Raw genomic sequence first — 14,333 nt, forward strand, 5'->3', positions numbered from 1 at the left:
GAAAAAAGCCTACAAAACAATTTTTTAAAAAACCAATTAGCAAGTTAAATCCATTTCTTTTTCTTTTAGCACATTTAGAAGTGTTTTCAGTTTGTGTACATGTGTGTGTGCTGTGAGAGAGAGAGACAGTATGTGAGTGACAGTGATGGAGAGGTGGAAAGAGAAATTGTGAAGGAATTTCAGCATTTTTTTTCTTTGAATCTTTCTGCTTGTCTGTCTCTCTATTTCATTCTCCTTCGTACAGCTTTGGAAAGACACATGTCTCACTGCTCTCAATTTCAGGCTCTCTCTCTCTCTCTCTCTCTCTCTCTCTCTTTGGGTGACATTTCTGCATTACAGACCATATTGCTTTCCTGTCATTAAACTTCTTTCACATCGCACAGTGATTTATCAGCATCAGTGTTGTGTATAGATGTATTCATAGCATAATAAAAACGAGATGGTTAAGTTACAGATCTATTGTGAAGTAACTTCTTCAATCAAATCAAACTTCAATTAAGAGTAAAATCTCTTAATGAAGCGGGATATGCAACTAGCTAATTAGCCCATTAAAATAAATTAAGTTATTAAAGTATTAATGTTCCTTCTGTATATTCGACCCACATTAAATTAGGTTTTCACCCCGGTTGTTTCTCAGAGCGTCAACCGTTTATTAAAATTCAGATGGATGTCAGGCGATCCAACACTACATTGCTGACATACCATATTTGCACTAATACAATTTACACATTCTGTCTATTGGTAAATTGTGTTTGCTCTGAAGTCTAAATGGCATGCTTCCAAATTTAAATCGAATGTTTTTGTATTGATCCCACCGGCTGTTTTTATTTCCTTATCTAGGGCTGCCACGATGGACATGTGTCTGTCGTTGATGAGGAACGTGTTGTGGGCTTGTGTCGCTCATAACATCCACCTTCTTTAGCATTGGGCCAGGTTAATATTATTACAGAGCAATTGAGGAGATAAATCTCTAATTGAAATTTGAAAGCAGACCACCACAGACAGATTGCCTCTAGTCTAACGTGGCAGAGAGGGAGAAAAAAAAAATCAATGCGTATTAAAAAGGACGCTGCGCAAGGCAATTAACAGCTCATCTGCAACTAGTTTCTGGAGGGGCTGGAGCGGCATGTCGTTTGAGACAGCGTCATTCCATGGGGTCACTACTTCCCATAGGGCTGTTTTTCACTGAACACATTTGTTTCTTTAGAATTAATTACCTCTTCCAAAACAATAGTGACATATTTGCTAGTTGGCCTAGTCAATACAAATGTCAATCTAACTTGGACAGTTAATTTGCCAATATGTTACCAAGTTGATCGATTGTGCCATTTACCAACAATATATTTACTAATATTAAAACATCAAACATCAATTAACAATGAATACCATAAACATCAAATGTGACTATTGAACAATGTTAAAAACGAACACTCATTGATATCTCATGATACCTAATGGATCAGCTGACAAACTGAACCATATGGTAAAGTGTTGCCTTACTATTTTTCACATTTTAGAGTAATAGTAATGGTACTAATGCCAGAAATACTGTGAAGTACTTTTTTTTTTACTGATGGCATGTGTTGCCTATGCATAATGCATAAATGCACCAGCCTGCTGTAACATTTCAAGGCTATTACTGGAACAATTCATCATTTAAATACTATTTAATGCAGTGACATGTTCAGAAAGTACAGAACATGAGGACATGTCAAGTGAATTCAAGTCAATTTTGAAAAACACTATACAAATATCATTTTAATGCGGCTTTTACAGAAATCAGGCTTTTGACTCCTCAGCGAATAAGCCAAAAACTAAACATACAATCAAACAAGCAAACAAAAAACTATGTTTAGGTGAAGAGGGTAAAAAGCTGCCTTCCGTGGCAAGACACATTTTAAATGTTCAGTTAAGTATATATGCTGTTTTATATATTATCTTATCTATACATTTATAATCATAAGACGCATCTTTTCCAACTGCACCTGATCAATAAAGACTAGCACTAAACTATCCAATTACATTTTCAGTTTGTTTGAAAAAAAATAAATAAAAAATAAACACTTGTTTGTGTACTCTACCCAATAAACTGAGACTTCTTACAGCACTTACAGGTTGTTGCCTTTGTTTGTTTCGTTGCTTCTATTGCTCTCCCCTTTTTGTAAGTCACTTTGGATAAAAGCATCTGCTAAATGATTAAATGTAAATGTATGTTATGTTAGTCGTATGTGTGATATGCGTGTGTCAACAAACTCTTTTTACATTAAACAATGTTAAACAATGGCTTTTGGCTCCTTTTTTGTAGTGTGCAAAATCTTTGGCATTTAACATAAATCTTAGGGAACATATAAATAAAGGTTATGGGAATATTTGTAAATTTGTCACAGTAATAGCAGTGTTTCTGTTTTAATTATCTTTTTCTTTTTTTCAATTATAAAAACAAAACAAAAAATAGGAAGGTGTGCAGAATTAAATATATATTTTTAAGTTAATTATAATTTTTTTCCTTAGAAAAATGTAACTTGGCTAGTGTGTCCTGAAAGCGTTGTGCTTAACGTTACGAAAGTCAAAGATTAAGTTGTGATTTACCATACCTTTCTCATGTATGAACATCGTCTGTATGGTAGCCTAACCATATAGGTAATTAAATAGCCTAACGCTTAGTGTTTGTTTGTTGTTGTTTCCCCCCCATAAATTGCTTTATCCAAATAAATCTATGGAGATGAGTTCCCTAGGAATCCCTGTCTAGTCCAAAGCCCCGCCCCCTCGCGCGTGGCGCTGTCCATCACAGTAGTGCTGCTCTCTGAAACTCCGCGAGCTCAGGCGCGCGCCCGAGCAGATCGCTGCTGAAGCGCGAGGCGACGGTGGGAAAGTTCTGCTGCTCAGACTCTGGAGGCTCACTGTCCAACGGACGAGGAGTGAATTCATGCACCATGGTCTGCTATTTGAACACTGTCGCTTGAATTTAGGAAGAGTGCTGTAAACTTACAATCATGTTTTGGACTATTTTGTTGCCATATTGTGTGACTTTTGTATTGGGAAATAAGACGGACGAACGAATACCTTTCTTTCACGGGCATGTGTTTGAGAACTCTCCTCCTGGCTCAAAAGTGAACGGACTGAGTATCCCGGTAAAGCGCATCGACCCGCAGAGATGGTGCTCCAAGTCCGGGATGCACCTAAAACTCCTGGGGGACAGGAGCGAAGATTTTCACGTCTTTGCCCACCACAAGCGAGGACACATATTACTGAAAACCTCTAACGTTCTCGACCGAGAGGAGCGCGCTGAATATTTCCTCAGTGTTGCTCTGTGCTGTCAGAGCTGCGCTTCAGCCGAGCGCGTCGTAGCCGAAGTTGCTTCTGTTAAAGTGGACGTGCTTGACACGAACGACCACGAGCCCACTTTCCAACATGCAGACGTGAAAATAACTTTGGACGACGCCACGGCCCTGAGGTCGGTGGTGTACACAGTAAAAGCGGAGGACATTGACAGTGGCAAAAACGCCGAGCTCATATACTACGCGCTCCCGAGAAACGGCAGTTTCTACGTAGTGCCCAAAACCGGCGACATCCTCCTTGTGGACTCGATTCTCGGTCTCGCGCAGCCAATAAAGTTCAGCGTGTTTGCGCGAGACCACGGCTGGCCCGCTCGGACCAGTCATAAAATGGACGTAGAGATCAGTCCGCGCCAATGGCCAGCCCTTCCTCAGTTCGATAACGGACTCTCTAGAAAGTCCCGCTCCGTGCCGGAGCCGCTGCTTATCACCGTGTCCGAAGACGCTAGTATTGGCTCAGTCATAATGAATCTGCACCCGGTGAGGTTTCAGTCCGCCAGCTTTGAGCTGATTCAACCGGACGCGGATAACTCTCCCGTCACCGTGAGTCGGGACAGCGGAGATTTGGTTATATCGAGACGGCTCGACCGAGAGACACAGCCGCTAGTGGAGATAACTGTAAAAGTACAAGATAAGCGAGGTGAGTGCGCCGTGACTAATCCAAATAGCTGTACAATACAACTATATGCCCTGGTCCCCTTTTCCACCTGTCCTGTACAGTACGTGACAGCGTCTCCAGCGCGTGCTGGCAGATTTCACCTGAACATCCCCCCAAAATGTATCCAAATCCACCTCCTCTCCCCTCAGATTGAACACGTCATATTCATCTTCCCTCATTACAGATTCAAAGTTCACAGGAATCAAAGTTTAATTATCACTCGAGGTAAAGTCTGACGTGTAATTGTCACGAGCCAATGTGCAGATGAAACCGCGGGTGCTGCACGAATGAAGCGTCCACTTGCATTTTGATACGGAAATGTATTCATAAACATCTGGGTGATAAATGCAGAAAATGACTTTTGTTTTGTAAAAAAAATAACACCAGTTTGATTTAATGTGAATTATGCAAATGTTTAGTTTTTTTCATCAACAGCATCTTTGCATCCATTTGACTTTATCTATAATTGTGGTCATTTTATGGTAATTTAAATTGGATTGCCTTAGTTAAATTCAAAGTTGTCAAAAAAAAAAAAAAGAACAAAATAACAAAAAGTGCAATAGCTTATCACTGCAGGTTGGCAGCAATTGTTCAATTAAGTTCAAGTCTTCATTTTTAGCTGGTTGTGCATATTGCTTTATTCATCAAATCATGATTTTTCTTCTCCGTACCTCATTTGGCTTTGAATAATTTTCTCCATTTATACAGGTCATTCAGTCAATGCTCAGCAATTTAGGTCTTTGTGTGTGTGTGTGTGTGTGTGTGTGCAGGGAGAGAAGGAGGGAATTTGTGAAGATACTCTCATGGGTCCTTTTACCAAATAATATCCTTCTTCTCCCTTCACCTATAATTGCGTCCTTTGCATTTCAAGGTGAACCCCATGCATCAAGCAGACTTTAGGCACAAACCCGGGGTGATTTACTCCTTTTTTTTTTTTTTTTTGGAGATTGTGCTCTACTTTCCTTCATCTGCTTGCATTAGCCATGTAATCCCAACTCATTCACTTTTTCATTTTGGGGATTTAAGACTGGCAGCTCAGTTAGAAGAAACTGGAGGGAAGATGATGAGTTTAGTGGAATGTGCTCATATTTGAGCAGTTGACCGGGCATGATTTAGCAGTCTGTGATTTAATTAGTGTTGGTTTGTTAATCAGGGGCTCTCTGCCTGCTGGACCTGCAGCTCTGGAGCTACTGCTTTTTTTGCGTCTGTGTTCCTAGCATATGTTCAAGGGCGCTTGTTTGTGCGTGTGGGAATGTTTGCATGTCTGTGAATGTTGTGCGACGTGCGGTCCAAGCTTAGCACAAACGGTGAAGCCAAACAGCTGGTTTTAATGAGGAGTAAGAAGAGCATCTGCTGACCTCACATTTGCCTGTGGCTTATTGGAAGTAATGAGCTTTCAGGTAACCACATGTATTTAAAAGATGGGGATTTTTTTTTTTCTTTTTTTTTTTCATGTGTATAAGATATTTATATCTTTCCTCTACTTTACCTTGGGGAAATTGCATTTGTTTAAATTAAGCTTGTATAAATACTACAATGTGGAACATCATCACATTTCCAAGACAAAATTCTCTTTTGAATTAGCTAAACAACATTTTTTTTTTTTAATTAAGAAGCAAAAAGTGAGACTTTACCATCTGAGCAAATGTGTGATCATGCCGCAAAAAATTAGCAAGATCACAACCTTGCAAAGAAATTGATGACGGCCTCTATGGCAACTTTACAACCTCAAAGCTATACTTTGATCTTCTGTAGGTATTCAATGATTAATGTATAGAGAAGGCCAAAACAAAGTCTAAATGCACTGGTTAGGCCACTCATTTTCTCATATACAATATTCTCCAGAACAATCAAAGAAGTGAGGTGAATGTAGAGTGTCTTTATTATCTCGCACTGCTGTCAAGATTGCTGAATGTTAACAAGGTCTACCTCTCTTTTCTTGACTTTCCTCTTCTGTACCGCTTTCGTCCGGTAACTGGATGAATATATAGTGTGGCATCTAAATTTGTTATACCTGACCTAACACAAAGCAAATATTTTAATTTTGAAATGATTTGATACCCGTGTCAAAACTACCATTAGTTTTGTTTTTGTATATATATATATATATATATATATATATATATATATATATATATATATATATAAGCCACAAATTACTCTCACAATATTATGCTATTCATTTAAATGTATCCTTTTGACATTTGACAAATTTTACAAGCATGTCTAAAGAGACACACACACACAGAAAAATCAAGCTTAAAACAACTCCTTAAAACACAATTTACAAATACAATGACTAGCACTGTCACGAGAAATCCCCTTAATCGTTAAAAGGACAAACACAAAGACATCTTTTTCCTCAGCGGACATCCAAACTGATTTTGTGATTATGCATATACGATTGATCAAAAGAATAGCAGCTAAATACAGGTAATAGACACAAAAAGTCAATTTCTCTCTCTCTCTCTCTCTCTCTCTCTCTCTCTCTCTCTCTCTCTCTCTCTCTCTCTCTCTCTCTCTCTCTCTCTCTCTCTCTCTCTCTGTATGTGTGTGTATATATATATATATATATATATATATATATATATATATATATATATATATATATATATATATATATATATATATATATATATATATATATATATAAGCTTCAGTGAAGCAACTCAACATTCATTCGTTACTTGTTCTAAAGACTGAATTAGTTTGAATTGGTAACAGAGGCTTGGGATCAACTGTTAAACTGTCAACTTGAGATTTTGAATCCATGGCGGAAGGAAGTAGTTCTACTCAAAAGAATGTTTTTAAAGTTGTTTCTTATTTATTTACTCACTTGTCGAACTGTTGTATAAATGCAATATCACACTCATAGCCGTGCAATTTGGCTGTTTATCAGCATGCTGTGATTACCTATGGACTAAATTTTGCATTGGCATTTTTGCAGTGCAAGTATACAGAAGTGATTGATATGCATGTGCCTTTATAAATCTTCATAAATGTAAATTATTCCTGACATCATCTCTCTTCCGACAAATCACACCATACATCTCCATTTTTCCTTGCATGTTGATGTGCTGTGTTGTGTCTGTAGAATCACTGAGTGAGTAAGTGAGATAATTTGGCAAAACAGTCCAGTCTGAGTTGTCTTTCTAGGTCTTTCTTTCCTTTTCCCCCTGCATTTCTTCATTATCTTTCTCACTCTCCACTTCACGTTCTATCTTTTCCCTCATAACCCTTCTACTTTCTTGTCAGAGCACGTCTGATGCTGCCAGTCTTTGTGGTATCAGTGCTGTGGGATCAATTAACCCCCGCACAGAGGATGCCGATAGATAGTCTGTGTGTGCTTGAGTATTTGTGTGTTTATATCAATGACAGTCCTCAAACCAATCTCAACAGTGCAATATAATCTTACCTAAGAAATGCCATCGAATGTCTTGCTCAAGCCCTCTTTCTCTCTCAATTAGACACGATGGTGTTGAGCTCCTTGTAATTCTGTGCAAGTTTACAGATTGAAAAGAGATTGACACTAGCCTATTCTTCTCTTTTTCTCTCTCAGCTGGTCTAGTACGTTCTTCTCTTAGTATTTTTTTCCCTCTATATTTCATAAGGAATATAGTCCTCATTATTATTCTTGCATGAACATGGCCCAGGTGTCCAAAACCATAGTTTTTGCATTAGGCCAGCAAGCATGTGTTTTGCAAGGGAGATTCTTAGCCCCTCTCTGGTAATGGCCCTAAACACCCACATCACCAGGGCTTAATTTGAATGACAGGCTCAATGTTTTTCTGGGTCTTGACCAGCCTTCAATACTGAAAATCTGTTAATCTGGTCAGCATGAGCCAAAGAGTTACCGCAGCATATGGGGAGCTTCTTCCGCCATGGACACAGAGGAGCTAGCAAATGCTTCACAGGGTCAAACATTTGCACACGCACACACATAGACTCAAACAGTTGAGCAGAAGCCCTGAAACTGTGTGCAAAACCTGCCCTCTAGCAGACAGTACATTTATACTTCCACATGAACCTGGTGCCACATGAGTACACTTGTTTTCCCTTTCTATGCTTGCCATACAGTTCAGGGCTGTCAAAATTAGCGTGTTAACGCATGCAAACATTTTTTTCTTCTCCAGTTTAATGCTTTAAAATCATTTAACACAATTAACACAGCATCCATTTTATAAATTTTTACTTGATATGATGTTATCGATTATTCAACTGCTATTAAACCATTCAAGCATAAGACACAAAAGAGAATGCAATGTGGTATTGGTGCGTTTCGGTGAATCTCCTGTCTGTGTGACACACACACACTAAATTATGCCTAAATGCCTGTTTTGTCACATCAATCTTAAATGAGCTAAATTAAGTCTTAAATAATGTAAAGATTTCAGACAGAGATTTCCTTTTTATTGTGAAATGAGAGGGTCTGTGGCTCTCATTAGGAAGAAGAAAAAAAAAGGTTAACAGTGATGTCAGTGACCACTATTCAGAATTTTATGACAGTCATGCTGCTTTTTTGAAGGAAGCGTATACACTTTGCAGAAGTGTATGCAAGTTTTGGGACATACTACTTTGTCATAATTGCATCTTTATAGGACAGCTCTGTCGCTTAGTTACGTCCATCCTTTCACTGTTTAAACTGCCCTGTCAATCATCTTGTCATCTTGTTAAAATCCTCCACATTCAATTTAATTTAATTTCCTATCATTTCCGAGAGAAATGTAGCACGTTGATCTGCCAGTCATGGGTCTTTCATGCAGAGACTCTCCTCATGTATTTGCAATTTGTATAATGATGCATTTAAAATGTAATCACCATACATATCATTACAAAAGTTCACCATGCTGTTGCAGATAAAATATATCTGATAACGTTGAATAAATATCTTTTTGTCAGGTTAGACAATGATAGTTACTCAAAACCCTTTCTCTAAACCTACTTAACCATTTTACTCATATATCCGCCATGTTTGTATACATTTTTGCAATTTTTATTCATGATTGTAGTTTTAATCGAATCCACATTAAAGATTTGATTTAATTCATTATTAGGCATACACAGCCGTCATACATTATTACAATTCAAGTCTAATTTATTTGTTAAAACTTAGAAGCCATAGAGAGAACACTTTTTTTCCATTAAACAACATTATAATACAATAGTCATAATTCAATTATTAATTTTCTCTTTATTCATTAAAATGCATTATATCAGCATCAAGCCTCATTATAATTGGTAAAAAATGATCACTCAATATTACACAACACCAATTATTAAATACAACTACACATTTCCTGGTGGTAATGCCATAAATGTGTCCTACCTGTCGTGACATTCCCTAATCTGCCTTCTCTTAAACAATTTTTTTTTAAATCAAGGTAAACAGTTCCCAACAAAAGTATTGTTTAGTGTAAAACATGTTGAAGATTAGATAACAGGCTTTTGATTAATTAAATAAGCTATTCACTCACAAAAGCTGTTTATTCAGCGTAAGCCTCTCCTCCATTGATATCCATTAAAAATAAATCTGCCTCTTTTCTTCTTCCCTGTATACTGCCAAAGCTGGAATGTTAGTTTTAGGCGCTACACTTTTTTGGCTGATGGTTCCAGTGGCTTTGGCTGTAAGAAAATGGAATGCATGTTAGGTGTGGCATGTTTTAAAGTGACAATAAGGATAATCGAACAAAAGAAGACAATTACTCACTACTTTTGACTATATAACCTTTCTAGCTTTGTAGTATACACAAATCAGGCATAACATTATGACCGGTGAAGTGAATAACACTGATTATTTCTTCATCACGGCACCTGTTAGTGGGTGGGATATATTAGGCCAGTGATTCTTAACCTTTTTTACTCAAAGGCCCCCCTCATCTCCGAATCAATACAGCAAGGCCCACCGACACCACCAAGATACACCCCCCCCCCTATTATTTTTAAACAAAAGATTTTCAAGATATATTAACCTTCAGTGTTCTTTTTTGCAAACATACATTGCAGACATTCTTTACAACTTAGAAGTACTTACTCTGCTCAGTTATACAGTACAAGTACAAATAAGCACAAATAAGTCAACCTGCCATACCAGACAAGACCACAGGGAGATGCCAAATAACCGCATATAACTACTATACCGATCCATTCATAATTAATAAACACACTAAGATACAAATAAAAAATAAAATAATTCTGAATGTGTGGAAGTCGATGTCATCAGTGAACAGTTCCTCTGTTAGAAAAGGCAATCATGTCTATGGAGCAAACTTTTCCAAAACACACTTTGGCGAGCTTCCACTATTTAACACTCACAGTACTTTCATTTTGACAACTACGTGAAAATGCTTGAACAAGGTTTGTTTGCGCATCAATAATAATGTACTACTCGCGCGTGCCTATAATGTATGACTCCTGCACGGCACTGTAATCATCTTTACCTTCATTAGAATCATCATCCAAACAAAACTTTATTCAGTGAACCAAGGCTTCAAGCACACATGGCTCGCGCACCAATTGTTAAGGTCAATATGAATGAATAATATATTCAAATTCATTTTAAGTTATCTTGCGGCCCACCCAGAGGACCACTGAGGCCCTCTAGAGGGACGCGGTCCACAGGTTGAGAACCACTGTATTAGACAGCAAGTGAACATTTAGTCCTAAAAAAGTATGTGTTAGAAGCCGATAAATGGGCATGCGTAAGGATTTGAGTGAGTTTGACAAGGGGCAAATTGTGATGGCTAGACGACTGTCAGAGTATCTCTAAAACTGCAGCTCATGTAGGATGTTCCCGGTCTGCAGTAGTCAGTATCTATCAAAAGTGGTCCAAGGAAGGAACAGCGGTAAACCGGTGAGAGGGTCATGGGTGGCCAAGGCTCATTGATGCACGTGGAGAGCGCAGGCTTTCCCATGTGGCCAGATCTAACAGACAAACTACTGTAGCTCAAATTGCTCAAGACATTAATGCTGGTTCTGATAAGGTGTCAGAATACACAGTGCATCGCAGTTTGTTGTGTATGGGGCTGCATAGCTGCAAACCAGACAGGTTGTCCATGCTGACCCATGTCCACTGCTGAAAGGCACCAACAGTGGGCACGTGAGCATCAGACCTGGACCACAAGGGCAATGGAAGAATGTGCCCTGGTTTGATGTACTGCGTTTTCTTTTATATCACGTGGGTGGCCAGGTGCGTGTGCTTATCTGGGGGACACATGGTACCAGGATGCACTATGGGAAGAAGGCAAGCCGGCAGAGGCAGTGTGATGATTTGGGCAATGTTCTGCTGGGAAACCTTGTGTCCTGCCATCCATGTGGGTGTTATTTTGACACGTACACCTACGTAAGCATTGTTGCAGACCATTATGGAAACGGTGTTCCCTGGTGGCTGTGGCCTCTTTAATCAGGATAATGCAAAAATGGTTCAGGAATGATTTGCAGAGCACAACAACTTGGCCTCCAAATTCCCCAGATCTCAATCCAATCGAGCATCTGTGGGATGTGCTGAGCAGACAAGTCCGATCCATGGAGGCCCCACCTCACAACTTACAGGACTTAAAGGATCTTCCCGCTAACTGTAGCAAAGTATGTTCATGTGGGTAGGAAGGAGGTGGGAACTGGCGAACATTTAAAATACTTAATAAGACTTAAATAAATAAACAAACTGATAATAAAAAACACAACATAAATTCCAGGCCTGGTCCTCTCTCCTCGTTCACTGTCGTCACTCCTCCAATAAAAAAAAGAGGTCTGGGTTCATGTGAAGATTGTTTTAATTTCACTTAAATTAAAAGTTGTTATATGTTTTTGAAGCCAAATAAATGTTAACATGTATTCATTATACTGTAGTGCCAAATGGCTATATGGCTAAACTTGAGAAACTATACATTTCTTAGAGACATTGGTAGCAGTAATTGGTATCAGTGATGCAGGCCTTCTTTCATAAAAAGATGCCAATGCCATACTAATAATAATATGTTTGAAATATAGGCTACTGTCTTTGTTGTTTTTTACATTATTTTGGGGGTTAAAAATGTGAAATGATTACAATACAAAATATATGAAAAACTTTAATATTAGGTGTTTATTACAGGAACATATGCAATTAATTAGTTACTTTTTACCGATTGACAGCTTAGCAGTAACTTACAATTGAGAAACATAGTACTTACTTTGCTAAATGATGCCACCAGCACATCCTCTAGAACAGATATTTTGTTTTGAAGACAAAGCTTTCTCTGTAAAAATGTTTTTGACCTACATTCAAACCAAAGATGTGTATCAAAAAGCATCTTAATAGGTCTGCAAACATTGACTTTCATTTTTATGAAAGAGTTTTTTTGTTTTTGTTTTTAACAAAATAGTCCAAGAACACAGTATTTTACTGCACAGTTTTTTTTTTGTTTTTTGTTTTGTTTTTTGTTTTGTTTTTGAGTTAAAAGCAAGGGTTGGGTGTTTAATGGCTGTCAGGTGAGAGAGAGAGAGAGAGAGATAGAGAGAGAGAGAGAGAGAGAGAGAGAGAGAGAGAGAGAGAGAGAGAGAGAGAGAGAGAGAGAGAGAGAGAGAGAGAGAGAGAGAGAGAGAGAGAGAGAGAGAGAGCTGCTGGTGTTTGCAATTGGTAATGTTTTGGTTTGTCCAAAGGATGAAGATAAAGCATGTGTAAAGACTGACAGATATGGAAAGAGAAAACTATTTAAATAATTTAATGAACTCTAGAGTAAATGAATATTTAATGTAACAATGTAGCAAATATGGAAACACCTCACAAAGTCAGAGAGAATCATAAAGCTACAACTATTTAGTGAGTACAGTATGAGAACAGCAGCGGTTCAGACCTCATTCTGTAAAATCTAAGCATACGTTAAGGCATTATACAATTTTGTGGGAGTTATGTGGTAAACAATAGGCGTAATATGTAATATATTCTGTCCACACAATGTCTGACAGAACGAATAGGAGGTGTGTTACAATCCAGATAACCATGTAACATCGCAAGCTCCAGACATGCCGAGTTACCCTAAGTGGAACAAAATCAGATGTAGCAGATGAAAAGTGCACTGTGGCATGTCTCAGAACATTGGTGTTAGAATGTTTGAACAGTGGTGGCTCCAGTTAATCATGTCCGTGAAAGCAGGTGTGAGTGTAAGTCATCCAGTTTTCTGCTGTGTTGTGTTCATGCTTGATTCAGGAAGCACTTCCAATTTTCTGTATTTTCTCTCTGATGAATTGAGTGCAGTTTGTCAAACAATCTTTTGATAGCTTTTTGAGTATTTTTTTATGGATTCAGATGAGAGAGAAGTTTTTCTGGCATGCATAAAGAAATTGAGGATATATGTCTTTAGAATGTTGTGGTTAATGATATAAATGAGATGTCAGTGGATAATCAGCACATTTGACTTGATGTATTAATGAACAAATTACTCAAATCTGAAACTAAAACAAATTACTCTCCCCCTCCAACATATACAACATGTGCATCACAAGTATTTGACTTCTTATTTGCATCAACTGTCTGGTTTCCCTAACAACCTCACCACTGACAGGGCGAAGTTGCCATGGCAAAAAACAATGTTTCTGACATTGAAGGGAAGCTCTGTGATATTTGCCTCTGACCATGTCCACACTAATACTGTTTTGTTTGAAAATGCATATTTTTCTCTTGTTTTGGCCTTCTGTCCACACCGAGACAATGTTTTAAAGGGGTCATATAATGGTACACGCACTTTTACAAGCTGATTGTATGGAAATGTGTATTGGCAGTGCCTGTACACAACCATCCTATAATGATAAAAATCCATCCAGTGTTTTTTTTAAATTTTTGATCTCCTTATGTTTTCTCCTTTCTCAAATCAAGTCGTTCAACCTTGTTTACTGAACGCAGAACGAACCTTGCAAAAGACTTTTAAAAATGCAGGTTGAAATAAAATGCTGCGTGAGCTTAACCAATCAGCATGGTCAGTGCCCAAGTCCCGCCCTCGAAAGTTCCTGAACTTTGAAAAAGTACTACCTCGCGAGCAGGGCCGTTTGGAGGGGGAAATATTTATCCGGAACTTCATTTAGACCCTGGTTCCTGCGGTCAAAACTGTTGGCTATCATCGCCTGAGTAAACATCAGTAAACGACACGATCATGTGCTTCGTCATTCAAATGCGCTAACGGTTACTCCATTGTTGTTCGGATGTATAACATGTATAACGTTACACTAGTCAGACGTGCAAAACCGTTTTGCTTGCTACTGCTAAGATTTAGTCGCATACAATAGTCCATAAACCGAATCATGTCCTCATAAACTGCGAGTAAACACACACAAATGTTGACAGTCCACTAAATACAGTACATACCACA

At 38.2% G+C, this 14,333-nt stretch overlaps 1 protein-coding gene across 1 annotated transcript in view; it reads left to right on the forward strand.

The window, feature by feature from the left end:
- The first annotated feature begins 2,848 nt into the window (after window positions 1-2,848).
- Window positions 2,849-14,333, forward strand: part of si:ch211-186j3.6 (neural-cadherin) — a 309,028-nt gene continuing 297,543 nt past the window's right edge. Inside the window, exon 1 of the mRNA XM_067437563.1 lies at window positions 2,849-3,975. Coding sequence (XP_067293664.1) covers window positions 2,994-3,975 — 982 coding nt within the window. The 5' untranslated portion in view covers window positions 2,849-2,993. The remainder of the gene's footprint in view (window positions 3,976-14,333) is intronic.

This window comes from Pseudorasbora parva, chromosome 1, assembly GCF_024679245.1.
Source record: "Pseudorasbora parva isolate DD20220531a chromosome 1, ASM2467924v1, whole genome shotgun sequence".
Classification (NCBI taxonomy): Eukaryota; Metazoa; Chordata; class Actinopteri; order Cypriniformes; family Gobionidae; genus Pseudorasbora; species Pseudorasbora parva.